The sequence below is a fragment of the Camelina sativa genome, chromosome 6 (genome assembly GCF_000633955.1).
Source record: "Camelina sativa cultivar DH55 chromosome 6, Cs, whole genome shotgun sequence".
NCBI classification, from domain to species: domain Eukaryota; kingdom Viridiplantae; phylum Streptophyta; class Magnoliopsida; order Brassicales; family Brassicaceae; genus Camelina; species Camelina sativa.
In genome coordinates this window covers 17,078,139-17,105,047 of record NC_025690.1, presented here as the reverse complement: position 1 = coordinate 17,105,047, position 26,909 = coordinate 17,078,139, and the positions used below count along the sequence as shown (strand labels likewise).

General features: G+C 37.6%; 4 protein-coding genes and 2 pseudogenes across 7 annotated transcripts; 3 read left to right on the top strand and 3 right to left on the bottom strand.

Annotated features, from left to right (window-relative positions):
* LOC104699153 lies at positions 8,076 to 10,573 on the top strand (annotated as a pseudogene).
* On the top strand, positions 10,865 to 12,796 carry LOC104791883 (peptidyl-prolyl cis-trans isomerase CYP21-2). Of its 4 annotated transcripts, none has more exons than XM_010517879.2 (8): positions 10,865 to 11,035; positions 11,131 to 11,199; positions 11,275 to 11,353; positions 11,670 to 11,717; positions 11,813 to 11,836; positions 11,944 to 12,144; positions 12,234 to 12,309; positions 12,417 to 12,796. In XM_010517879.2, the coding sequence occupies exons 1-8, from the start codon at positions 10,955 to 10,957 to the stop codon at positions 12,553 to 12,555; spliced, it is 717 nt and encodes a 238-aa protein (XP_010516181.1). In that variant the 5' UTR covers positions 10,865 to 10,954; the 3' UTR covers positions 12,556 to 12,796. The 4 variants fall into 4 exon arrangements, with proteins under 4 accessions (XP_010516181.1, XP_010516182.1, XP_010516183.1 ...); XM_010517880.2 differs by having other exon boundaries at positions 10,866 to 11,035; positions 11,284 to 11,353; XM_010517881.2 differs by having other exon boundaries at positions 10,866 to 11,035; positions 11,962 to 12,144.
* LOC109133350 lies at positions 14,902 to 15,771 on the bottom strand (annotated as a pseudogene).
* On the top strand, positions 17,185 to 19,479 carry LOC104791882 (F-box protein At1g56610-like). The gene is made up of 4 exons (XM_010517878.1): positions 17,185 to 17,368; positions 17,539 to 18,478; positions 18,738 to 18,863; positions 18,952 to 19,479. The coding sequence occupies exons 2-4, from the start codon at positions 18,122 to 18,124 to the stop codon at positions 19,117 to 19,119; spliced, it is 651 nt and encodes a 216-aa protein (XP_010516180.1). The 5' UTR covers positions 17,185 to 17,368; positions 17,539 to 18,121; the 3' UTR covers positions 19,120 to 19,479.
* On the bottom strand, positions 19,692 to 21,043 carry LOC104791881 (protein yippee-like At3g55890). Its single transcript, XM_010517877.2, has 5 exons — positions 20,757 to 21,043; positions 20,440 to 20,483; positions 20,214 to 20,322; positions 20,040 to 20,095; positions 19,692 to 19,920 (listed from the first exon to the last, which is right to left on the bottom strand). The coding sequence occupies exons 1-5, from the start codon at positions 20,850 to 20,852 to the stop codon at positions 19,863 to 19,865; spliced, it is 363 nt and encodes a 120-aa protein (XP_010516179.1). The 5' UTR covers positions 20,853 to 21,043; the 3' UTR covers positions 19,692 to 19,862.
* On the bottom strand, positions 22,320 to 24,884 carry LOC104791880. The gene is made up of 4 exons (XM_010517875.2): positions 24,476 to 24,884; positions 23,856 to 24,124; positions 22,888 to 23,090; positions 22,320 to 22,660 (listed from the first exon to the last, which is right to left on the bottom strand). The coding sequence occupies exons 1-3, from the start codon at positions 24,786 to 24,788 to the stop codon at positions 23,025 to 23,027; spliced, it is 648 nt and encodes a 215-aa protein (XP_010516177.1). The 5' UTR covers positions 24,789 to 24,884; the 3' UTR covers positions 22,320 to 22,660; positions 22,888 to 23,024.

Genomic DNA, 26,909 nt, shown 5'->3' with positions numbered 1-26,909 from the left:
GTTCTGTCTAATCTAATCTCTCTGTTTAGTCTATTTTTTTGACTGCGTCTTTGTTTGTTGCAACATTTATTCTTTAGTTAAGTAGCAGATGACTCTTTTGTAGTGGTGGTTTTCTTAGTGATGTTACTATTCATGCCAAAGACCTGGCCAATGCCTTTGCTCGTTTTTCCAAATATGGTATGCTCATATGCAATTGCTAATTGAGGATTCAAGGTTCTTTTGTCTATTATTCTCATTCCACCTGCTTTGATTGCTCCGATGGATTGTTAAACTTAGTGTTCCTTTTACCTTGTCAAGGCCCTTGATGAGAATCTTGTTTGTTTTCAAGGTTCAGGTAAAACTTTTCAGATAATATAATTTATAAACATCAGAGAGTTTTCCTTAGCTGCTTGCTTCCAGCGACTCCCCAGTTTAGGATTAGTGGTGGTATTTTCATGTCATCTGCTGTTCTTCTTTCTTAATCTTGATACTACCAAACCCTTCATGTGTCTGTTAGTTCTGAATGTTACAAATTGTATATCATACCTTTTATTTCTGTCCACAGTCAAAATAAATGGTCCTGATTTTGTAAATATTTTGCTAACCTTGATATATCAAATAGTGGATACAAGTCTCTTGTGTTTCACTAGATAGTGCCATAGAGAGATAGAGATAGAGATAGAGAGAGTGACACAAGTGTGCCTCAATGGTTCTCTAGTTTCTATCGACTTTTACAAGACATAATTCGAATTTTCTTGTAAAGTGTTAAAAATAATTTTATCCAAGCTAATTTTAGATTATATTAAGCATCAACAAACATGTAAACTACTTAAACGACCACATAACTAACCTTTAAGTATTCTCATTTCCTCAAGCTCTCCTCATACTCAGTTGTCATCTCTCTTAATTAAAGTCCAACTTACTTTCTAGCTTTAGTATAAATCTGATTTAAAGTATTTCATAATTTTCAATGTTCTTCACAATCTACTGGTTGATTAGTGTGCACTGACTTGCTTTGTGCTTGAAATTCAAAAAGCTAAAAAGAGATCTAACACTGTATATTCTCTCTCATGCCCTTTGTTTGATTACTGTGCACTGACTTGGTTCTGTGGAGCTAAAGGCATGTCCATTGCACATTTTTTTACAGGGTCTTTGATTAAAAACTAATAAAATAAGGCACAACAGTGTAAATACGAGTGGGATTCTGGCCAAAGACTTGCATCTGCCTCTGGTGAGATTCGCTCATACAATGACACTTGAATCCGTTCTCGTCTCGGCATTGTTTCTGACACATCTGACAATACCACCGAAGCTTTTGAAGACCTTTGGCTTTGATTCGATTCGCAATCGCCTTATGGGTTAGTAACTCGTTCTTACCCATCGATTCTTCGTGGATTCGTCGAACAAGATTACGGTCTTCTGGGAATTGAAAATCTAGGGTTTCAGGTAAAGCAACTGATCAATTCAGATCAGGAGAGCAGAGACCTGACTTTATAATGGAGAGGAGTATGCATGACGAAGATTCAGGAAAAACCAGTCGAGAATCGAGATGATGATTGAAGGAGCCGGCGATAAGCGAGAGGCTCTTCTTAAACAAAACTAGGGTAGTGTTCTCTTTTTTTACATAGACAATATATATACTTGTATTACAACCCGTGCTATGCACGGCTTAAGCTTTTCTATTAATATAAATTTATCTTTTCTATAAAATTAAAATATTATTATAGGCTTTTTTTTTTTTTTTTTCTTTTTGACCTCAATTATTATACGCTTCCAAAATATACACTTATTAGAATTATAATATAATTTATAAAAGTATCTTAATTGGTTGAAACTCGAAAAAGTGGAGCTCTTTGATCATCCATACCATACGTTATTAGTATAACGTAATAAGGGAATGCAAATAAAGAAAACTATATTGAAAGAGGGAAAACGATTAAAGAAAAAGGAAAGACAGGCTGAGGGAAACGATTAATCATTAAACGATTAAATAGATTTTTTTTTTTTTTTTTTTTNTTTTGTTAATCAGTTCTTATATTGATAAAACAACGTTTCATCTATATAAGAGAGAGTACAGGTCTGCTTAGCAAGATTATCTGCGACCTAATTTTAGTTTCGAAGAATGAAAAAGAAATTACAGAAATTAAAGCAATTAGATAGATTCAGGATGTCGTGGAGAATCCCGTGAAGGTCCTTCGATTGGAACTTCAAATTCAGGGCTTTGACTAACAATTGAGAGTCTGAGGCAAACGATAGGTGTGTGAATTCCGAAGCAATTGCAACTTCCACCGCGGTGAGAGTTGCCAGCGCTTCGGCCATTAGAGGGGAGTGGACATTGTCCACTAGGTCTGATCCCTGTTGGAGGATACGGTCAGTCCGATCCTTGAAGGCCCATCCAAGTCCTGTTTTAGACTCTGCACTCCAAGAGGCATATGTAAAACAGGTAATCAGGTTATTGCTGTGATGGGTCTGACCTAAGGGAGGAGCGGTCTTGGTTAGGGTGTGTTGATTAGTTTTCCCGGATTGGACTTGTTGCCATTCTTTTGCCCTGGTTATAGCTAGGTGGAAAGCATCTTCCACTAGGATATGTTCCTTGTCAAACAAGAGCTTATTGCGAGTTGTCCATAAAACCCATAAAATCCATGGGGCTAGGGGTCCACCGCCAATACCCGTGGGAGGTAGGCAAATTAACTGGTTTACTACCTTGATACCTTCAGCCGCATATGTCATCACTTGGGGTGAGAAACTATTACTAAAAAGGGCCAATCCCAGAGTTTTGTCGCAAAGGGGCAAGTGAAGAATAAATGGAGCTCAGATTCAGTCTCTTGGCAATGGGGGCAACTAGCATTTTCCGAAATGTTGCGATGAGTAAGGTTACTTCCCACAGGGATGGCTTGTTGAACTATTTTCCACATCAAGAGTTTTATTTTCTGTGATATCTTGATACTCCAGATATTTCGTTGCCAGTTGAAAGGGTCTAGGTTTTGGATATTACTTGGGGGAGAGAGGTGGGGTTCCTCTGAATGGTTTATGTGATATCCTGCTTTGGTGGTGTACACTCCATCCTGGGCGGGTAGCCATGCCCACTTGTCTGGTGCACCATTCTTGCTAGGTTTAAGCTTTAGGATATCAGTTTCATACGCGGGGAGCACTTTTTTGATAAGGTCGATATTCCAAGTGGTTGTGCCTGGTATTAGGAGGTCAGCGACTGTCCACAAGTGTGATTCCTCAGATGGAGGTCCCATTGGGATTGAGGGAGTGTCAAGAGATAGCCATGGGCTCTTCCACAGGGGTACTGATCTACCTGAGCCGATGAGGTAACCCACATGAGGTTTTAGTAGATCTCGACCAATGCAAATACTCCTCCAGCCGTGTGATGCTGAGTTTGGTACTACACTGTCCAAAAAGCTTGATTGACTACAGTATTTACCGAGTAGGACCCTTGCTAGTAGGAAGTTAGGGACTGTGAGGATCCGCCAGCTTACTTTAGATAGGAGAGCATCGTTAAAAGCTGTGATGTCTCTGAAACCCAACCCCCCCCAATCTGAACGGTTTCGTCATCCTCTTCCAGGAGATCCAGCACGTCTTTTTCTTCTCTGTGTTATGGTCCCACCAAAAGCAAGTTAAAACAGATTGAATTCTTTTGCAGAGATTATTTGGCAGTTTAAAGCACGACATGGAGTATGTGGGCATAGCTGCTAAAACCAATTTCAACATGACCAATTTTCCCGCAGATGAGAGGAACTTGGAAGACCAGTTTAAAGCTTTCTGCTTTATCTTATCCACTATCATACTGGAGATGTCCTTTTTCTTGCGACCAAATAGCTCAGGCAGTCCTAGATACTTTCCTTGCCCTCCTTCGTTTTGTATCCCTAGGATTCTCTTTGCTATTTCTTTAGATGCTTCTGGAGTCTTAGCCACAAAGGTGATTGAGGATTTTGTTTGGTTGATTTGTTGACCAGAAGCTTGCTCATACATGTGTAGGATACATTTCAGTTTTGAGCAACTCTGAGGATCAGATAGGCAGAAAAACATCGTGTCATCAGCAAACAAGAGATGATTGACTCTAGGGCTGCTTGACGCTACTCTTAGGCCAAGCAAACTGCCTCCAGCTTGTGTTTTGGAACATAGACCAGATAATACCTCACTGCAGATTATGAAAAGGTATGGGGAGAGAGGGTCCCCTTGTCGGATACTCTCTCAGGGATAACTGATCCACATGCCTGTTCATTCAGTAGATAGGAGTACTTTACTGTATTGATGCATTGCATGATCCATTGGATCCAGGTTTGGTGGAAGCCCATTCTCACCATGACCTCTTTAATAAAGCTCCACTCAAGTTGATCATAGGCCTTGCTCATATCGGTTTTAACGGCCATAAAGCATCTCTTCTTTGCTTTAGAGGTTTTCAGGTAGTGTAAGGCTTCGTGTGTGATCAACACATTATCAGCTATGGCTCGCTGCGGGACGAAAGCAGATTGATTCTCCGATATGCAAAAGTGTAAAATGGGTTGTAGCCTTTTTGCGAGGATCTTAGAGATTACTTTGTAGTACACAGAGCAGAGGGCTATTGGTCTATAATCTGAGACTTTCTTTGGGTTTATGATCTTAGGAATAAGTCTAACATGTGTGGTGTTTATTTTCAGGGGTAAGGAGCCAGAGGTGAAGAAAGCTTGAATTTCTGATGTGATCTGAGGTCCCACTATATCCCAGTTTCCTTGGAAAAAGCTTACTGAGAAGCCATCAGGGCCTGGTGCTTTGTCTGCATGTATGGAGAAGCATGCATTTTTCACTTCGATAGTTGAGGGCAGGGCAGTGAGCTTGTTGTTCATTTTATCAGTAATACAAGGGGAAATTCCTGCTTCTATAACCGCACGTCTTGTACCAGGTTCTGATTTAAACATATTCTGAAAATAATTGGAAATAGTGTCAGATATCTCCTTTTCCTCATATACTGTATACCATCAGGTCCTTCAATAATAGAGATATTGTTCATTGCATTGCGAGATTTTGTTGTTGCATGGAAAAATCTGGTGTTTTTATCTCCAAGTGTCAGCCACAGGTTGCGGCTTCTTTGCTTCCAGAAGGCTTCCTCCTTTTGATAAGCAGATATAAGCTCTTTGTTTAAACAGTCAATGGTTTCTTGTGGTGCCGTGTCATCAGACATGGCTTCCTCCAACTGGTCACGAAGATTGAGAATTTCCTTCTGACTATTCAAAATTTGATGTTTACTCCATTTTATGATATAGTTTCTACAGGATCTAAGGCGGGAGTCAACACATTGGTGGGGGGAAGCGTTCCAGGCCTCGAACACTAGATTTTTAACATCTGGGTTCTCTCGTAATCTCCTATCAAACCTGAACAAGCCAAGTTGTTTTTTCTTTTTTGGATCAAAAGAGGTGATTAGTGGTCTGTGATCGGATCCTTCAAAACGGAGGTACTCGTTTCTTCCAGAAGGATAGGCTAGGATCCATTCACTATTAGCCATGGCTCTATCTAACCTGTATCTGACTAAGTGTGTATGTCTCTTACCTCGCCAGGATAGACAGTTTCCAGAATGCTTGAGGTCATAAAGATCATTGATGGACATAAAGGATTTGAGGTCCGAGAAAGAGCTTTCTGGACGTTGTGGCCCTCCCACATTTTCTGATTGGTGAATAATATCATTACAATCTCCTGTGATAATCCAGGGAGAAGATCTTTCGTTTGAGTACTCCTGGAGGCGATTCCAAGCTTCCACTCTTTTTGATCTATCAGGTTCTCTGTATAGAAAGGTAGCAAAAAAACGACTTTCCTTTGGCTTTAATATTTGTATCAATATAGTGAGGGCATGAATGGAGGATTTCAACTTCAGTGTTCTGTTTCCAGAAAAGTGCTAACCCACCAGCCCTAGGTGAGGCAGGTGGTACTAGGTGATTGAAAGGGTAGTCTAACCACTGTAGAGACTGAAGTACCGATTCATTTGTATTTTTTGTCTCCATGAGGAACAGGAGGTCTGGGAAGATACTCTTTCGTATCTCCCTGATCCGCTGGATTGTCATGGGGTTCCCCAACCCATAACAATTCCAGCTCACCATCCTTAAGGAAGAGGGGTTGGGGGATTCTGAAAATCCGCTATCTTCTTCTTCATTGCAAGGATTAAGGAAATAGTTGGTGTACCTGATGAGGATGGTTGCTGTGGAGACAAGCGAGGTAGATTATCAGTCAAGTGGTGGTCCGGGTTTGAAGTTTGAGGTCTAGCACCCTGATCTTTCCTTTTTGGGGAAGCTTTTGATTGTTTCCTCTGATTTGGTCTGGATGGGCCTGCTTTTTCCGAACCTTTATTCCCAGTTGGCTTTTGAGGTGAACCTTGTGTAAGGTTCCTTTTTTGTGTTCTTGCTCCTAAGAGTTTCTGTGTTGGTTTTGTTGTTTGTTTTGCAGTAGGGGGGCATCCTCTCCCACGTTTGCTTGGTCCCCCCGTATCTTTTCCTCGACTCTTTTGAACAGGGTTTGTTTGTACCATGGGAGGGAGAGCATGTTCGTTTGTCATCTGAGCCAGACAATGATTTGTAGCTTGAGTACTTTGGAAGGCAATGATAGAGTCAGCGGTTGTTTCCATGTGGTTGTTAGTGTCGCTATGCAATACTCTCATTTTTCGAGCAGCGCTTTCAGAGGGATCCGGGCAGGATATGTATTGTATGGTAACCTCTCGAAGTTCTTCAAGAATTTGGTCTTTAGGTTGGGTTCCTTCAATAGGGGGTGGGCCAACTATTGATTGATAGGGTGGTTGTCTGTCTGTCCTTGGTGGTGGGGTGGTGGGATCCGGGCTAATCACTTCACGCTCCAATGGTGGTCGTCTTGTTCTGGAGGATACAGAGGGGTCCCCCTGTATATTTGCAGTTGAGGATGATTTTTCTCTCCATTGGAGGCTGCGGGCAGGGCGTACAGGGTGGTGAGGGAGACCCGATCCTCTGTGACCCTGTGCAGAGGTTTCCAAAGCGTAAGGTGGGGATCGTCGGGTTCTAGACTTTTGCCTGACTTCCTCGAAATCTTTTTGTTTGAAAGGGTAAGATCTAGTCTCCGAGAAAGATCTGTCTTCACCTCTAAGGTTGACAAAAGACCTTTTCCTGGGATTTGGGTTTGTATCAGGTAAGTAACTCCTTGTTGTGCTCCGGTTCTGATTCGTGGGGGGTAAGAAATTATCTTGGGGGGGGGGGGTAGTAGTTTCTAGACGCACAGTGTTGAGCTGGAGGGATAGATAGGAGGTTACGTGGTGGAGGTAAAGGTTCTTCATTTACTTTGAGGCCAGGGTACTTGCTTCTTTTGTGTGACAGTCTTAGGCAATGAGAACAGTAGTTTTTAGGTTTTTGTGTTCAAGGTTAACTACAACCTCATTACCATCATCGAACTCAACGATTGTCTCCTTTGTAATAGGTTCAAGACCATTAATGAGGACTTTCAGGTGGATAGTGGATGAGGAGATTTCCCAGTCCAGAATTTCCCCCAACACCTCACCAATAGATTGGAGCATTTCAAGTTTCCAGAAGTGTTTAGGCAGCCCTTGGATTTCGATCCAGAAAGGAATCATAGCAGGGAAAGTGGATGAAATAATTGGTTCCCATTTCTGAAGAATAAGCATCCATTGGTCAAAATGGTAAGGGCTGTTAGCCAGAACTTGGTGTAAGTCCTCCTCTCTTTCAAATTTGAATTGAAAGCAACCCTGTCCGAGATCTGACCCCGAGACTTTACCTCGCAAGTTCCATCTGTTGATAAGGAAAGGGAAAAGAGCCCGCATGCACTGGATGGAGGGGTTCGTCAAACGTCCGATGAGGGTTAGGGCATTTTCCTGTATGAGATCTGAAGTATCTATTTCTGGGGCTTTCACCCGTTTACGTGGTGGAGGGGAGAAACCTCTAACAGGTTCTTTACCCTTTTGATGGTAAGGGATACGAGTTGACATGGTGGAGGTATAATAAGTAGGACAGCAGTTAAGGGTTTGGGTTGGGAGGCAAGGGAGGCAAGAAAAACAATTGTTGCAAACACTTTTGGGCTTAAAAAGGTTGTGGGAGTAAATGCAAGAGGAGGGAAACAGAGTTTAAGAGTAGAGTACCGATCAAATGAGGAGTAAATGCACGAGCAAGGTTCGTTGGTTGAGGGATGAGAGCTTCATCAATAGGGAGATCTGTGGAGATGCTGGTGTGAGCGGGGAAGAACCAACGGATAAAGCAGCTCGGGAGTTACTATTGGCAGAGAGTAGTAGGTGAGATCTGGGTAAAAGCCATCCTCCTTCACCTCGGTTTTGGTGCCTGGGAGAATTTGAAAAGTGTACGGACACTTAACTTTTTCTAACGATTAAATAGATAAGTTTCCAATTCCTGGTGGAGTACTTAGGATCAACAATATTGATGTATGTATTATCTATATATCTATATATATATGAACAACAATACCTTTGTTCACGTTCGTTTCATAATTTCCCTAAACCGTCTCGTCATGGATAAGAATAAGATGAAGGAGAGATATTGTTGGTGCGGGATTCAGCACCCCCGACATACCGAGCTAAACCAGAAATACTAATTGATTAGTTAACCGGAAAACCGGTTAAGGGCTTGATTAGGTCAACAAGAAGTCAGTTCGGCCAAAGCGTAGCCTTGAAGAAGAAGGAGCCGACTTCCACTTCGGCACGGCGGCCGACTGAAGCAATAAGACAGTTTTCCATATCTCACTTCGTCCGATAAGGAAAGTTAATATATTGTGTAATCTTAGAACATGTATAAAGAAGGAGAGACTTCTCCATTGTAAGGCATCGAGAATCAAATACAATAATCAAGTTCTCCTCTTGTTCTTGGCAGTAAACCCAAATTCTTTTGAGTTCTACTTCTTTACTTTCAATTCAAAGGCTTAGATCTGTTTTCTAGAGAGATAACTCTATTGAATTTGTTTCCCTCCTTAAACAAATTCATTGTGGAAACCTAGTTTCTACAGATACTCTAACCAGGAGCATCCGAGATGATCGTGGTCCTCGGCGAGACGATGAAAGAGATAGGACTAAGCATCATGAGAGGTCTCACCAAGGAAGTAAGGACAAACAACCGATGAGTAAGAGGAAAGATAGAGAGGAATATAATGAGGCTAAGGCACAAAACAAGATATCTAGATTTTCTGGTGATGAGAAGAGCAGATTTGAAGATGTGGCCACTGATCAAGTCAGTGAGGGTTCCGTTTCTCTTGCACTGGAAGCTTCTAGTGTAATCTCTGAAGCTATTAAGCGAGCTCAGGAGCAAGCAGGTTCTATGCGTCAATTTGTTCCGACAGAGACCGTTGTTGGGCATAAACCGACCAAGGAGGCCCATGTTCATGTTCTACGTGTTGATTCACTTGGAAGAGAGATAGATGAACATGGACATGTGATTAGTAGTGTGACTAAACCAAGCCATCTTATTACATTGAAGGTTAACATCAACAAACACAAGAACGATGCTTTGCATATTCTTAAACCTCAACTGGAACTGGAAGTAGATCCACAAGAAAACCCCCACCATTATGATCCAAGGATCGGTATTGATAAAAACAAGATCTTGAGACCTAAACGTATGAGTTTCAAGGTGAAGCAAGCACATCCGAAAAAGGCAAAGGATGATGATATGAATCCAAACTTGATAGAATCATCTGGACGTGTCCCAAGAATAGAGAAGCTCGAGGAGCCAATGCCAATCCCAGATCATGTTGAGTGGTGGGATGCAGAGATCCTCACCAATGACACCATTACTGAGTTATTGTCGGATCCAAATATCCTCATCAATGACGCCATTACTGAAAGCCATCTCAAGATAGAAAAAATTACTAGTAACATTGAGCATCCATTTCCCCTAGAGCCACCTGCGGAGGCAGCGTCTCCACCTCCCCAGCTGCTTAAACTGACAAAGAAGGAACAGAAGAATCTGCGAACCCTGAGGCGTGTGGCAAAAGAAAAGAAGAAACAGGAGATGATTAGACTAGGGTTGCTCTTGAACCACCAAAACCAAAGGTGAAATTGAGCAACCTAATGAAGGTTCTTGCGGCTGAAGCAACCCAAGACCCAACCAAGCTTGTGAAAGAGATCCGCACAGCACATGCCGAGCGTGAACAGGCTCACATTGACAGGAACATTGCGAGGAAGCTAACTCCTGCTGAGAAACGTGAGAAGAAAGCAAGAAAGCTCTTTGGCGATCCAGAAACAGTTGAGACGATTGTGTCGGTGTACAAGCTCAACAAGAAGCTGTCGCATCCCAAAACAAGGTTCAAAGTGGAGAAGAATGCAAAACAGAACATATTAACAGGGTGTAGTGTGATGACGGAGGGAATGTTTGTTGTGGTTGAGGGTAAAAGCAAATCAATAAATAGATACAAGAAGCTGATGCTCAACCGAATAAACTGGAAAGAGGCAGAGAAGAAGGAAGAAGAGGAGAATGATGGAAACAAGTGTTGGCTGGTGTGGCAAGGACGTGTTGAGAAACCGAGTTTTCATAGGTTTGATGTACAAGAGTGCTTGACCCAGTCTGCTGCCAAGAAAGTTTTCACGGATGCTGGTGTTGCTCATTACTGGGATCTCGCTCTCAATTACATAGACGACTAAAATCCTCCTCCTTTGGCTAGCTATAACGTCTCTGGTACTATTTATTAACTTCTTTTCTTGAGTAATAAGTTTTTGTCTTGCTCTAACCAACAATGAAATTCAAAACCTATATTTCAAAACTCAAAAGTTATTCTAATAAATAATGATTCGTTGAAAAAAGTTGGAAGTATAGTCTAGTTCACGTCAAATTTTGGGGCCTATTTTGACGGTTGTTTTATTAAAGGGTCATATTGAAAAATTTCTAGTAATTTGAGGGTACATATGTTTAAATATTTCTGCTACTCTGTAAACGTAAAGGCTAAGCCTTTGATGGCGTTGCTGCAGATTCATTGACTCAAATCCAAAACTAAGAAGCACGAACCTACTTTGATTCGTACGATTATGGCGATTACGGCGACTAAATTGGTTTCTCTTACTCTCTTATGGATCCTCGTCCTCTTCGTCACACTTGCTCTCATTCAGGTTAATTTGATATTCTTCTTTTTAATAGTTTCTTGATCTGGGTAACTATGGATGACTTACGTTTATGGCTTCAATATTAAATTTTGGCTTCTTAGATTAAATTGACTGATGTTGCGGATCCTAGTGTCAGTGAGCAGCAGATTGTTGATTCTAAGCTCAATCAGGTGAGGTCGGAACTCATTGCCTTGTTTGGTCTATAAAGTTTTGATTCAGGGTTTTCTAATTTGGGGGTTTTTGAGATTTTTGAGGTGGGAGAGGATTTAGAAGGAGTCACGCACAAAGTTTACTTTGACATTCAGATCAATGGTTCACCAGCAGGTAAACAAGTTTCCATCTTTTTCTATTTCAAGTTGGAGTTTGAATTTTAAAAGTTTTGATTTTTATATGTGAATTTGGGTCTATTTGATTGTTTTGATGCAAATTGTTGATTGAGGATGTTTCAAATTCCGGAATTAGCTCGGTTGCTTGATCTTATAAGTGGATGCATTGTGTATATGAAAACATTAGTCTTAGAATTAGATAGTGATGTAGGTCAGTTAAGGTGGTACTGTACCTCTTGGTTTGAAGCTTTAGAAACTTTCTGCAGCCCATGCAAATAGAGTTTATAGTAACATTTGCATCTTGTCATGTACAGGACGCATTCTCATCGGTCTGTTTGGGAAGATAGTTCCTAAAACTGCAGGTAAATATTTTTAATTTAGGTTGACCAAACCTTCAAATTGTCTTGTCTACCTATCCTTGAGTTGTTTCTTACTGAATCCTCGGTTTCTTTTGCAGAGAACTTTCGAGCACTTTGCACGGGTAGCCAAGTAACCTTTTGTTTCCCCTTTAAAACTCCTGATCTTTAGTTTTTCAATCATGCCTTCTTCTGAGTTCTGAGCCAAGAGACTCTTTAATTTGGTTTCAAGTTTATCCTCCCGGTGCAGGAGAGAAAGGAGTTGGAAACATGGGGAAACCTCTTTATTTCAAAGGAAGCATCTTCCATAGGATCATTCCTGGCTTCATGATTCAGGGTGGAGATTTTACACGAGGCGATGGGCGAGGTGGAGAGTCGATCTATGGCCATAAATTTGCAGATGAGAACTTTAAACTCAAACACACTGGGCCAGGTATCATATTGGCTCTATCTCTTATGACTAATAAACTCAATACATACTCAAGGAAAGACTTACGGGTTGAGCCTGCAAATGGATTTCAGGAATTTTATCAATGGCAAACTCAGGAACAGATTCTAACGGTTCACAGTTCTTCATCACAACAGTCACCACGAGTTGGTAAGCAGGCCTGAAGATTTGTTTTCTTGTCTCCAGAATCTTCAATCTTAGTTTTGATACTGTGTTCGACAATAATGTGACAATGAGTTATTTCTGTTTTGGGAAAGGTTGGACGGACATCACGTTGTGTTTGGGAAGGTATTGTCTGGCATGGAAGTAGTGCGCAAGATCGAAGCGCAGGGACAAGATAGTGGAGAGCCCAAAGGAAAAGTCATTATTTTTGCTAGTGGAGAAGCTTCTTTGTAATATCGTCTACAAGTTTTCTTTCTTTTGTATCTCTCTGTCTGATTTTTTTAAACTTCATCCGAATGAACAAGAGACCGAGATTCAAAGAAAAAAAGTAAATCATTCAAATGCGATGTTCACTAAGTCCGATTGATAGTAGCCATTGTCGACATTATTAAAGTGACCCGGTGGTTAGGGATGTAATTTTTTCTTTGAAGGAATGATTGAATCGGTTTTATGCATCAATTATTGACTGTTTTTATATGTTTCTTGTTTAACTTTGTGTTTCAATTTAGTTTGTTTGTGTTTGTGTTTCAGTTTCTTGAATTAGTTTGTTTGTGTTTCAGTTAGTTGAATCAGTTTGTGTTTATGATTAATGTTTGTGTTCTCTTCTGTTTGTGTTCTATTAAAATTGAATCGGTTCTTTTCAACTTGACTGTTTATGATCAATGTTTTGTTTTCTCTTCTGTTATGATCAATGTATTGTCTATCTCTGTTATTTGCTTGAACCAATAAGTTGTCTTTATCTCTGTTTTATTGCTAATTCGATTTTTTTTTTATCTCTGTTTTTGCTGAGGTTAATGGACTGAACACACTATTGGAGAAATGCGGATGGCGTTTTACCAATGAAGCAAGGTAAACACACAAACTTTTGTTTTTGCTATTATGATTTATTTCTTTGTGTTTCTGCTCTGATAAGTGGTTGTAAGTTGTAGATTAGATAAATGTTTGTTCTAGTTTGGTTATTAGGTAAATGCTTGCTTGCTAGTTTGGTTATTAGGTAAATGTCTAATCTGTGATAAATGCTTGCTTGCTAGTTGGGTTATTAGGTAAGTGTAATGCGTTTATGTCCAATATCATAATATAAAGCCGTCTTTGTTTGGCGAATTGCCTTTGTTTTCAGTTTGTAGCATTGTGCTATGCTTATTATGACCTGTTGAGCATTTTCAAGGAAAGAACTGGAAGAAAATAGGTAAGCCTAATTGCGTTCTAATATGTATTCTTTAGTTAGTATGTTGAAAGTAATGTGTGATTTTATTTGCTCACAAGCTGCTTGATCTCTCAATGTTTGTAATATGCTGCAGGTTAGTAATTTCTGGTGCCGTATGGAATGTTCTCTTAGCTTTCGTCTTCTTGTAACAGGTAAATGACATTGCTTGGAACATGCCAGGAGATTTTTTGTTCTTGACTACTGGACTTGGTGAGAATTTTAAATTATGTTCCTTCCTGCACTCGATTCCCTAGCTCAGATTTCCTTATTGTTAAACTTCAGAAAACGATCTTATTGGAAACTTATGTTTGTATGCTCTTCTGATCAGGCACTGTTGAAGTTCTTTCATATCCAAACCGGGCAGACGGTGTATCAGATTCCATGTCGTGCTGCCATGAATAGCGTTGAGTGGAATCCCAAATACAATTTACTAGCATATGCAGGTGATGACAAGAATCCCAAGTATGAAGAAAATGAACAATAACAACAAGCTTTGTTTGCATCTCTTTGCAGGTGTTTTCCGGATATTTGGTTTTGACAGCACATAGGAACAGAACACTGACTGCATCTTGAAAGCAACTCTGCTTGACCCTTGTTGTATCGGTTTTGTGCTTTGTGTACTACTAATGTCTTGACAGTATATCAAGTTGAAAATTTTAACATATTTATCTCTCTGTATCTTTGGTTTGTTGGCATTGACAAAGGAAATCAAGAAGAAGAGTTTTTCACTTGCTTATGTTACAAGTTATGAGTTTTCAAAGTTCTACCAAAATTTTGTTGAATTTAATTTGTATCTAAACTTTTGCTTTGCATTATTCTATTATTAAAGAAAAAAAAATTAGAACCAATGCTTGAAAGCTTCAATGGAGATTAATTTCACTGTAGTCGCTTAGTATTAGTGTTTTGATTTTATGGACTATTTATTTAAGTAACCAAAAAAAAAAGAACAAAAAAATAGAAGATATGTAAGCCTGACCCTTTTTTTTCTTTCTATAATAGGCTATATTATTATTAGGGATGTATATGTAACATTTTAAACTTATTAATAAAGAAGAACCAAAAGTAGTATTGGAAAGTTCTCAACTACTACTAATCTAACGGCAAACTCATAGTGTTCTCGACATGATCCGGAAAAGTCCAGATAGAACTCTCACGGCTTCCTTCCTCCGTATAACAATTTTGGAAGTCAACATATATCTCATACAGTTGCGCTTCAGATCATAATAATAGACACGGAACATGTCATGAGAGAAGTATGTCGACTTGACAAAAACGATTTCACCACCACGAGTAGTACCCGAGATACGCCATTCTTGAAAACCCTCCATCTCCATCTCACAAAAGAAATACTTAGACCATCCTTGTGTTTCCATAACTCAAATTTCCATGCCGGCGTCCTTGCAACTGATGAGTCCTACCTTCTCTTGGTAGTTAATCAGAGTCGAACTCTGATGCAAAAGCATCAGTAACTTTGGAGCCTCGACATGATAAAATTTCTCGGACCTAACATCAAAACGCATCAATCTATTATGTATAGGTATATCATATAGATATTTTTTAGTCTCTTCTCGGTAACAGATAGACCCTTTGATGCAAACTACACCTCGCAACCAACAGTGAGGTCCAACAACGCCTTCGATGCTCCTCCACTGCTTAGCTGTGGGATCTCCCAATGTGAAAACTTGACAACTCTCACCCCTGCCGAATGTTGGTAGGATCAATACTTTGTATTGACTCTCGAGAGGATATATCGTATCCGAAAAAGAAAGTGCCTCGTCGTCTGGATTTCAACTCCGGCAAGTAAAAGGACTGCCTTGTGGTAGGGTTATATATAGCTACCACATAAGGAAGAGACTTTGACCAACAACAAACCAAGCCACGCACAGATTGATATTGATGATATTGTTCAGGGAGTAATACTAATTCTTTGTCAGTATTTCGAGGGCAAGTAGTATATGGAAAGGCTAAGAAAGTTTTGCGTGAAACGTGTGGCAGATTATATAGGCATCACGCGGAGGCTGATTTAAAGAACGAGTCACGATCGAGTCGATGAAGTCTCTACGGCTGCTGATAATCGATGACCACAGCTTCGAGACACATCGGAACCTCACTAGAGATTTAGCCGGAAGTTTCTTGAGTATCTCCACCGTTAGATCAAGAGGTACATTGATATCTCCACCGAGACGAAGTCGTGTCCGCGATGGTAAGGTCTCGTGGCTCGTGTTCTCTTCACGCCCTCTTTTCATCACTGTTTTGTGAAACCCTAGGTAGATACAAATATTAGCGAGAACAAAAAAACTTATGTATGGTGTGAGATCTTTATTTTCATTAAAAGGAAACAATATTGAAATTAAGAGAGATATATAAAGTTTCCTTTTACCTCTTTTGTCTGGTTTACCTTCCCGAAAGAGAAGAGATAAAGATTTGGTACTAAACTCAAAGGATCTTTTGATATAGAAATAAAAATATTTGTGAGCTAAATTATACGAAACCGAGGGAACAAAATTTGAAAGCATTAAAAAAGTAAAAACAAAAGAAGTAGAAATCATACAACATAATTTACATTATTGCATATATAGTAGTACAAAGAGAAGCTCGAAAGCTACAAATCTTTTTTTGGTAAAAGAAGCTACAAATCTTTGGAAGTCTTTTTGCCTAAAATTAAGCCGGAGAAGCTTCATGGCAACCACAAGATATTTTGCCCGAAACAGACGTCCAAGATCGGCCGGTTCTTAGCTCGAACAAGTGAGAGAGCTAATAATTAAGACATAGACCAAAAGAGATATTTTTGGTTTTTGGTCGGAGATATGATCACGGAAGAAGGCATTAATTATACCCGAGTTATATATCAAATTAAATAGCCATGGCGATCTATAAAATTATGTATCTTTATTTAATTGTACGTGTTTGATACATATGCGACGATATGTTGAGAAAACTATCCATTTAGTATATAATTTTGGGCGCATGCATGGTACGTACCTATATTCTTTAAAAACAAAGAGCATTGTTTTTTCTTTTTGTGGTTTAGCCAAGGATTGATATATATATGTTTATTATATTTTTGTCGTCAAACTGATCGTTTTTTATTAATAAGAAAAAAGGTTAACAGAGTCTATTAACTGTTTCCAAGAGAGTACGTACTGCTGGGAGCATGGGAATTGCATATCGTGCTGGTTTAGCTAAGATAGATATTTAGTTATTGATTTTACAACATATAGATTTGATAGAGTTTATACAGGAATTTAAATTTTGTTTGTATGGAATATAGTTTATTTGAATTTTATATGTATTTGAATATAGTTTATTTGAATTTTATATGTATTTGAATATAGTTTATTTGAAATTTTTATTTTTATTGAGCTTAATTATGCTTTGAAAGGTTGTAAAAAAAATTGTGTCTTTAAAAGAAGAGTTCAACCGTTGGATGAATATAATATAGCGTCGGACCGACGTCGGATTGGGAGAAAGAGTAGAGAAGAAATTAAGGTCAAATGGAGGGAGACTTAAGTCAATTTGCATTGTCCGCGTCACTCAGTAAAGGTCCCGAGCCGTTCGATCATGGTCGAAAACTCCAACCGTCCGATGTGATTTTTTTAGTTATCACTAAGTGTTCGCTCAGAGCCACAGGTTTGCTAATGGGATAATTTGGTTAGTGATGATGAAGATCATTAATTAATGTAACAGCGGATGATTAATGAACAACAAAGAAGGAAAAGAAAACCCTACAAGTCTCGTTGTTACTTTACCAAATTTCACTTTACCAAGTCGCTTCCCACATTTCTCTCAGGATTCAAGATCAATCTCAGGCTGTTACTGTTTTCGTGAGAAGATTCCACAGAGGTTTGCTTTCTTCTTTGTCAATCCCTCTTGTCCAGTTTGGTTTTCCTGCTTCTTTGTGTCGATTTCGATTTCAAAACCCTCACACTCGTTGTTCTTTGTGTCGATTTCGATTTCAAAACCCTCACTCGTTGTTGTTGTTGTTGTTGTTGTTGTTGTTGTTGTTGTCTCAGGTTGTTTCGATGGCACACAGAGATCGACTAAGTATTCTACCAAATGAAATTCTTCAGAGTATCTTGTCATCCTTGCGGACAAAGGATGCCGTGTCTACTTCTGTTCTCTCCCGTGGATGGCGTGAACGGTATCACTCGATCTCTAAGTTGAAATTTAGGTTTCCTCAGGGAGCGAATGTAGATAGGTTCGTGGAATTTGTGAATCATGTCATAGCTGTCCGTGGAGATCAGTTTCCTCTTGAGAAATTTTCTCTCACCGTTCTTAGAGAGATTGAGGACGACCATCTTACCGCTTGGATCTTGTAAGCACAGAGAGAAATGTCAAGAATCTGAAGTTAGGACTCTTTGAGCTGGTAGGTGCTGAAGACTATGAGATTCTGGAGGGATTTTCCAGTCTGAGAATCTTGTTAAGCTGAAGATCTCATCTTCCAACTTCCACATCATCCCTCTTGAAGGTCTGGTTGTTCATCTTCCTAATCTGAAGTCACTCTACTCTGATTCTATCTCCTTTGGTCAAGAGGTAGTTGCTGGAGCTAGGTTTGCCAACATTGTCTCTGGTTGTCCTAAGCTTGAGAAGTTGGTAATGCACGATATTGAGTGGTTCAGATGGGAATCCTGCACTGTGTCTAGCCCAACTCTCCAGGTGTTCAAGTTCTCTTACAATGACGAGGGTGAAGCCGACCGTGACAGATGTCCGCTGAGCGTCTCCTTTGACACTCCAAATCTTCTCTACTTGGATTATTCTGATGATGTTGGTAGAAAGTATCCACTGTTGCAGTTTGGTTTGCTTCATGGTTCCAAAATCCGTCTTCAGACAATAGATGAAGAAGAGGCCGCCAATGAGGACGAAGAAGAGGACGAAGAAGCTGCTGATGCATCTGCTTTCTTCTTGGGACTTACTCAAGTGAGGAAGCTCTACTTGGTTGCAGATACTATTGAGGTTCGTTGAGACATACATCTCTTTCTTTTCTCGTTTGCCTTTGTTTACATAGTGTTAGGCGATTACCTTCTCTTTCTTTTCTCGTTTGCCTTTGTTTGTTTAGATAGTGATAAGCAAGTACCTCGACATACATCTCTTTCTTTTCTCGTTTGCCTTTGTTTAGATAGTGATAAGCGAGTACCTTGATCTGTGTGTGTGCCTTTGTTTAGAATCTAATAATAAGCGAGTACCTTGATCTCTGTGTGTGTTTCACTTGCAGGTGCTTACATTCCAGTGTCAGCAAATACCACTCTTCCAACAGCTCATGACACTTGATGTCGAGTGTCATAGGAGTCTAGGATACCTGCTCAACAACTCTCCACAACTTCAAGCCCTTGTGCTACATGTAAGAGATCCTAAAATCCTCCTTATAATCCATCTCTTTACCAAAAACATATGAGAAACTCCAATCCAATCTTTTTTGTATGTATCAGGGACTCTTCCATGACAATGCTGATACATGTGGACAGTTGTGTCCCTGTGGAGCTGCTGATCTTTCTTGCTTATCAACATCCCCAGTGAAGATGGTTAAGATTTTTGAACATGATAACGAAGCTGATGCTGATGAAGCAAGTTTCTCAACTACATCAAGCATTTCTTGAAGAAAATGCCCCAGCTTGCTGATCTCATTGCTTCTTCTGCATCTAAGAGGCTTACCATCCAACATCAACTTCATCCAACATCAACTTGGAGCCACTCAGGGTATTGCTTCTCCCTTGGCCAGGATCCAAGTACTCTGATCTCCTTTTGCTCATTGAGAAGCCTCTTTTGTCATTGAGAAACTCTGTCTCTTGCTAGCATTTCTCTTTGCTTTAGTATCGATTGCTTTTCTTTCTGATCTATAACTCTGTCTCTTGCTATTGCACTCTTATGTTTCTGTTGTTCTTGATGACTTTCTCTGAATGATTGCTCTTGATGACTTTCTCTGTCCTTAGTATCGACGATTGCTTTTCTTTCTGCTCGATGGTGGCTCAATTGGGAACTTTAGGTTTAGAGGAGTTAAAAAAGATTTTCTAGTTTAACAAGTAGCAGCAATTGTTGATCCGAGTCATTAGATAGTAGTGGGCCTTAATAATTTGACATTATTAAGAGAGATGTAAAAACAACCATCTCTGCTCTCCGGGTTTTTTTTTGACGTCTACTAATTGTGTTAAATGGGATTAAACATTAAAAATTCACTAGTGATCGCATTTTTTATTCATTATTGAAAAAACTCAAAATAAGACCCATATTATTAAACCGGTCTTCCCCTATGCCAACCAAAAGGAATTAAAATCTAAGGTCGAAGAATGTACAATTTTAAAATAAATCTGAGAGAGAGATAGAGAAGAAAAGAGCTCAAGCATCATTCATCTTCATAGCTAGCCAAGTCGTTGCTATCATGAGGACCCGAAATCTTATATCTGTTACAAAACAAAAGGTATACATTTGAGATCAAATACATTCTTAAAACCAAAATTTTGTGTTTATGTTGGAACTTTGAAATGTGATGTGATTGGGAAAATCAAGAAAATATTCTCACAATTCAAGAACAGATTTTCCTTCCTTGTACTTTTGGCTCTTATCATGTGCAAACTCCTGAATTCATAAACACACAACAACAACAAAAGATAAAGTTTAACTCAACTCCATGGTACAAACGCAATCAAACATATGTATTATTTATGTTTGCACACTATTTATAAAGTTGTCTTACGTATTTCCACCCAACATTTGATCCACAACCAACACAAAAAATGTCAACTACGGTATGCATTCCAGTTATCATCATTCTGTCTTCTTTCTCTCCAACCGAGATGTTTACACTAAAACGAAAAAAAAAATACACAATGTTAAAAACATTAATCAAGGATAAATATATCTTGTCTAACGTCTTAAGAGTTAGATAAATTACAAGTGGTCATGAAATCAGAAAGACTTACACGTTGTTGAAGAGATAAGCTCTTCCATGCTTGCATTGAAAAGTCTGCACAAGTTTTTAAAAGTCACTACTATATAGATATATATTTTAAATACGAGCTTGTTGTCATAGCGCTCAAGAGACCATCCCATAGATATGAAATATAATTAACAACTCATGATGCAAATGATCGGATCATAAAGAGGATCACAATATACTAATTTGATTTTACACATGATCATGGAACAAAGGTGCTAATTTATCCAAGAGTCTACAATCAGATTTACGATCAATAAAAAAAAAAGACAACGAGATCATGGAGGATTGAAAAGATCAAACCTTGGAAATGATGTCTTGCTCCGTAGAAAGATGAGTCTTACAGTGTTTGCAGATGTAGATGTTCCCTATCAGATCCACCATAAACACCCTACCCATCTTTGATTCAAAAAGTAACTATATCCTTAATTACGTGAATCGAATAATCCCTTAAATCGAGTCTTCTTTTGGGTTATAGTGGGGAGAAGGAGGAAATTGAGGGGAAAATAGTTGGACTATGGGAGATTTTCTCGGTAGCGTATAAAAACTGTGAACTTGATTCGGTCTTATTCGATCTTTTTTGGAGGAGGTTATGTAAATTACCAAGAAACGTGGATTTAAATATTATTCAAAAACGGAAATTATACTTTGAATCCAACCAAATATCCAATATACCAGGCGACCAAAATTCCTAAATAAATCCTTTTTCACTTAGTTATACAAATAAACATTACAACGTACGTTACGTCAAATGAGAGCAAAACCAAAAAAAAAACGAATTTGGATCGCTCGATGTTTCGTCTGGGCCACAATATTTCCGGCAATCCGCTATAGAACATTACGTTACGTCATATGTAGTAGAGATCAAGCTCGTGAACAAGACTAAGAAAGTCTCGAATACACTAAGAAGAAGAAACAGAGTATTTATATACTCTTTATCTCTAAAATGGCGAACCTAACAGTTTTTTGATCTTCTTCTTTTTTTTGTTTTGGTTATATCAAGAATCACAATGAAGAAATTTAATTCTCTACATGCATATCATCATATGATATGTAAACACAACAAATGGCTCCTCTTTATTTTTACTTTTATTTAGCTAGCATATATAATATATTAATATTCATAGATTTTTGTAGATTCTGAATCTGGTTTTACAATGTTTGTAGTTAAACATGCTAATATGAACCAACCTTGCCACAACCAACGAGACATATACATATATGAACCAAACATTTTTGCGGATAAACTCTACAGGATTCTCATTAACCGCATGTTTTGAGTGGTCTCCCAACCTTTTACTGTTTTGGTCCTCACTAGTTACTCCTCAGGATAGGGTAGGTTAGTCTATTTAAAGTTCTCCTTTTGTCGTTGTCAGCACGAAACATGTGGTTTGATAGAAATTGATTGTGTCGATGTAAATTCGTTTGGTTCAGTTTTATGACCCTTGACCCCATACTTCTAATGGACTATATAGATAGATTACAGAGATTTGGACCAAATCCTCCAACTATAGGCTATCGCCCTATCTTTATCTCATAACTATTTCTTCCGGTAAGAGTTTCTGACTTTCATCTATCATCTATGTGTGAATTATATAGACTAATCCCATTCAGCGAAGTAGCGAACGGAAGTTTTGGTTTACAAAACTCTTACCGGAAGAAATAGTTACGCGGTTTATTTTGGTTTACATAAAAGTTTTGTACTTTGAAATATTTTAATCCCCGATTAAAGTTCAAATTGAAGTTTATAACAAATGACTTCGTCGTCAAACGTATTGTGTCACATTAGAATTCGAAACTATAAGATTTTGAATTCATCACAAAAGTAAAAGAAGCTAGCATTTTAGTCATTTGGAAAATCCACTCGGTTCATATTTTTCTTTTTCTTTTTCTTTCTCTAAAGTATAAAGAAAAATAGAGCGAAACTGAAGAAAGATGCCTTCGGCTTCTTATCTCATCGACGAAAATATAGTTTATACAAACAAACAAAAAGGACAAAAGTGTAACGGTGGATCATTTATAAGAACTAATATGATGTTCTTTGTGTGTGTGTCTATACCTAATTTAAAATCTATAATATAGTAACAACTGCCAATTCATTGGAGTTGTCTTTTGTAGTCTCACATGGAAAAGCAATAGGGTTATATATTTAAGCCCCATTCGTTATCTGTTCCTTCCTCCTTTACAGATTTATCCTTTGGACCTTTCTGTAACCAAAAACAAACACAATAAACAACATTATCATTACAAATATTCTCAAGTTGGTTACCTCCACTATATATGACTAACACAGTTCGAAAATGATAGTAATTAAAGCTGCTTTCGTATTTAATAATCAAGTTATTAAAATATGCAAGTTGGTACGTATCATATTTCATATGAAAAATAATAAAAGTATAAATACAAAAAAAAACGATGAGGTGGATTTTGTTACCTGAAAACATGGAAAGAAGACCAAAACCCAGTAGATGTTGCATTGATACGTATAATAATTTATATACATGTAGCCTGTATGGCAAGTATATTTTATATGGACAAGTGACGACGATGGACTTCGAATATTGCTAGCAGCTATTTGAGTCTCTCTTGTTGAAGGATTTTTTGGTATCTGGGAAACACATTTTTACAAGCTGAAACCTGCAAATTTAATTTAATAAACACAAAAATTAAAACCTTGAATTAAATTTTAAAATCATGAGCCTTGTCTTAGGTGTTAGTGACGTTGTCATGTCTTAATAATACTTTAACTATCTAAAGATTTTAATTCAAATTAAAATAAGAAGATATTAAAGCAGTCGTCCATCATTATTCTTATTCATATCCCACACGGTTCCCACTCGGAAACATCCGTTTCACTCTTTTCATTTGAGGAAAAAATGTGATTTATTCTTATTCTTACTATACAACTAATATACTAATTATTCGTCACTATCTAATTAGGTTTGAATAAAAAGTGTTTTTTATACATAAGAAAGTGCTAATCGAAATACAAAAAAAAAACTTATTTTGTTGCGAGTGAAAAATCAAACCTTCTTAATTGACTAGTCATTTTCCACCCTACTAGTCACATACAAACTACAAGAACCCTTGGTGCCAAAAAAAATGTGTAAATTAATTCAAAACGTTGACTATATAATATATCTAGAGTCACATGCTATTTCTGACCGAGTCTGATTTTGTATTAGTGGTAGATAAACAGCATCTTAGATATTAAACAACTAGTAGGAGTACTAGATTTGAAAACTAATCAATTTTGATACGGCCTAATTTTAGTATTTTAATACTAATAATGCTACTGTAACGGCTCTTTTAATAGTTATAATACTAATAAAGCTGCTGTAACGGCTCAAAGTTGATAGAATAAGAAAATTCAAAGTGAAAAACAAACAAAAAAACACTTACAGATTCGATGTCGATTTTGAAGACTAGGAGTTTTCGTCTCTCTCTACAACTTGTTCGGTACGCTACAACGATGTGACCGATGGCTAAGACCCAAGAACATACGAAAAGGGTCATCTCCTCTGTTCGGAAATATCCACCGATCACAGGCTCCCCGAACACAATCGCTGCCTTGAACGATACGTAGACCAACGAAGATATCGAGCAAATCATCGTTATTGTCAAATATGGTCCTCTCGACAGCTTCGGTCCGTCACAAAGCCCGTATACGCCTGTCATCAAGAAACATATATAAAAAAAAATCGATTATAAATCTTATAAAAGAAAAAAAGTTTATATGAGACCAAAACAGTACTCTTTCGCTTTTTTATATTCTTTGGGAAATTGAAATAAATCCCCGTAAATCTAGCAGAAATTTAAGGCACATGCTAATTTCAAGAGCTTATTTTTTCTTGAAAAAAAATCATAATTTCACCCCAAAAAAACGAACTTAAACAAGAACAGAGCAATTCTCAGTTCTCAGATCAAAAAACAAAAACAAGAACAGAGTAGTTTCCATATTTAGAAAACAGACCAAAGTTAAGTTTCCTCAAATAGCTTTAGTGGGTTTCACTTTCACTTACAAAGTATAATGGCAGATCTAATGATGGAGATGAGGGGTATATCGATGAGAGAGTATCTGAAATCGTAGTTGCTGAGATAAGAATAAATCGTCGCCGGGAAACTAGAAGGAGGAAGGCGGTTGAGGGAGGATGAGGAGAGGATTGCGGAGGGGAGGACAGCGTCGGCGACAGCGAGAAAGATCGGAGCAGAGAAGATGATGAAAGATAAAAACATAGTGAAGAGAACAAAGATCGTTTTGATTCCTCTCCAAAGAGAAGATGAGTATCTTCTAGTTTTGCTAATCTCTTCTTTGCTGATCAAACCCATCTTCATATTTTCTTTTTCTTCTAGGGTTATTATGTACAGAGGATTTATGATGTAAGTGTGTGTGATTTGGTTTATGGAGAGAGAGAGAAGTTTTTTGCAGAGACTTGTTTCGAGGGTTTTAAAAGGGTCGTAGAAAACAAAAAAGTTTGACGATGCTGACGATGTAGCTGATGTGTTACAATTAAAAAANGGCGACAGCGAGAAAGATCGGAGCAGAGAAGATGATGAAAGATAAAAACATAGTGAAGAGAACAAAGATCGTTTTGATTCCTCTCCAAAGAGAAGATGAGTATCTTCTAGTTTTGCTAATCTCTTCTTTGCTGATCAAACCCATCTTCGTATTTTCTTTTTCTTCTAGGGTTATGTACAGAGGATTTATGATGTAAGTGTGTGATTTGGTTTATGGTGAGAGAGAGAAGTTTTTTGCAGAGACTTGTTTCGAGGGTTTTAAAAGGGTCGTAGAAAACAAAAAAAGTTGGAAGATGCTGACGATGTAGCTGATGTGTTTTACAATTTTTAAAAATAAATAATATCTATAAGTGATAATGACTTTTTTTTTTTTTTTTTTTGAATTTATTAAACATNTTGAATTTATTAAACATTTGAGATGATGATATTGTTTTGGACGTCTTTTCAAGGAAAAATTATTCTAGAACATAATATATGATCAGTTTGGTTTGGTGCATGATTGGAAATAATCCACGAGGGTTTCAAAAGTTTTATACATTTTGCATATATGGCCAGCTGCTGTATTTAACTGTTTAACTCTATTAAAGTTAGTGTTGAGGACTAATTAGTGTTAAGACTTAAGAGAGTAAATTAAGTTAGTCATAGTCTGAATCGTTATATTTTCTTGGCGAATAACAGTCTGTTGTGAATCAATTTGTTGTTCTTATAATGATATGCTAAGTATAAAAATGTGTTTTTCTTTTATTAGATCTACTATGGATAAAAAATTGTGGAAAATTTGTTTTATCTGAAAGAGTTTTTTTTTTGTCTGTTGCAATCACTTAAATTTTACGTATTTTAAAAATTTATTGCTTTGTACTCGGACTTTTTTTTTTTTGGCAAAAACTTTGTACTCTGACTAATTAGTTAAAATTTGTAAACATTTATGACAGCCAATTAAAATTTATATTTCGTATATGAGAGCTTAATACCTAATCAACAATCCATGTTCAGCTCTAGTCTCCCTATTATAACGGTATTACCTGAATTGCGTGAAGCACACAATAGTCTCTTGTTTTTATTCATAAAGAGTCTTTCTAAGTTCCATTCAATCTACCTGTATATATATATATATATATAATAATCAAATTGAGATCTATGTTCAAAGAACATTGATGTTTATTTGAACAAAAAGTAAAGGTAGCAATAGTATCAATTGAAGAAAACATTAATCGTAGTAATAAAATAGTGTTATTACCAGACGTTTTTCTATAAAAATGAGATATGCTTGATAACAGTACAAAGGCGGATATAGGGGAACCGACCGATTATAGCCATGTGAGCACTGATCGAGTTCATACGGCAGATTATTTCTTTAATTATATTACTTAACTCTTAAAGATGATTATTCAAGTTTACCAACCAATGAGTTCAAAATATGTTAACTATATATTTGTTTTATATGTGTAACTGATAGCCACATAACTCTTTTCGATTATATATGTGTCGTTGATCGGCTGATGATGTTATGTATCTACTGTAAAAAGTGAGAAAAAAAAACCCTGCTTAAGAAAAAAAAAAAAAAGTCAGAATAGCCTAACCTAATATTTATGTAGAAAAAGACTTTATAAATTGCCAAATGATTTTCAATTCTATTTTTCAATAATATTGAAAACTATATTAACCGATCAATATGAAATATAATCCAGCGGTTATATTTTGTGGTATTATTATTTAATCATCAGAATTCAAATTATATGATAGATGTTGTTGACAAAAAAAAGTTATATGTTGTTGACAGAAAAAAAAAAATGTTGGCGAGGTAATTTCGAATTCAGAAGGGCCGACCTATGTTTTTCGTATTATTATTGCAAAAATAGTATAATAAACAAAATTATTTTTATCCTATATGTACGATTATAGAATTAGAGCATCCCATTTTTAAACGAGTGCAAATAG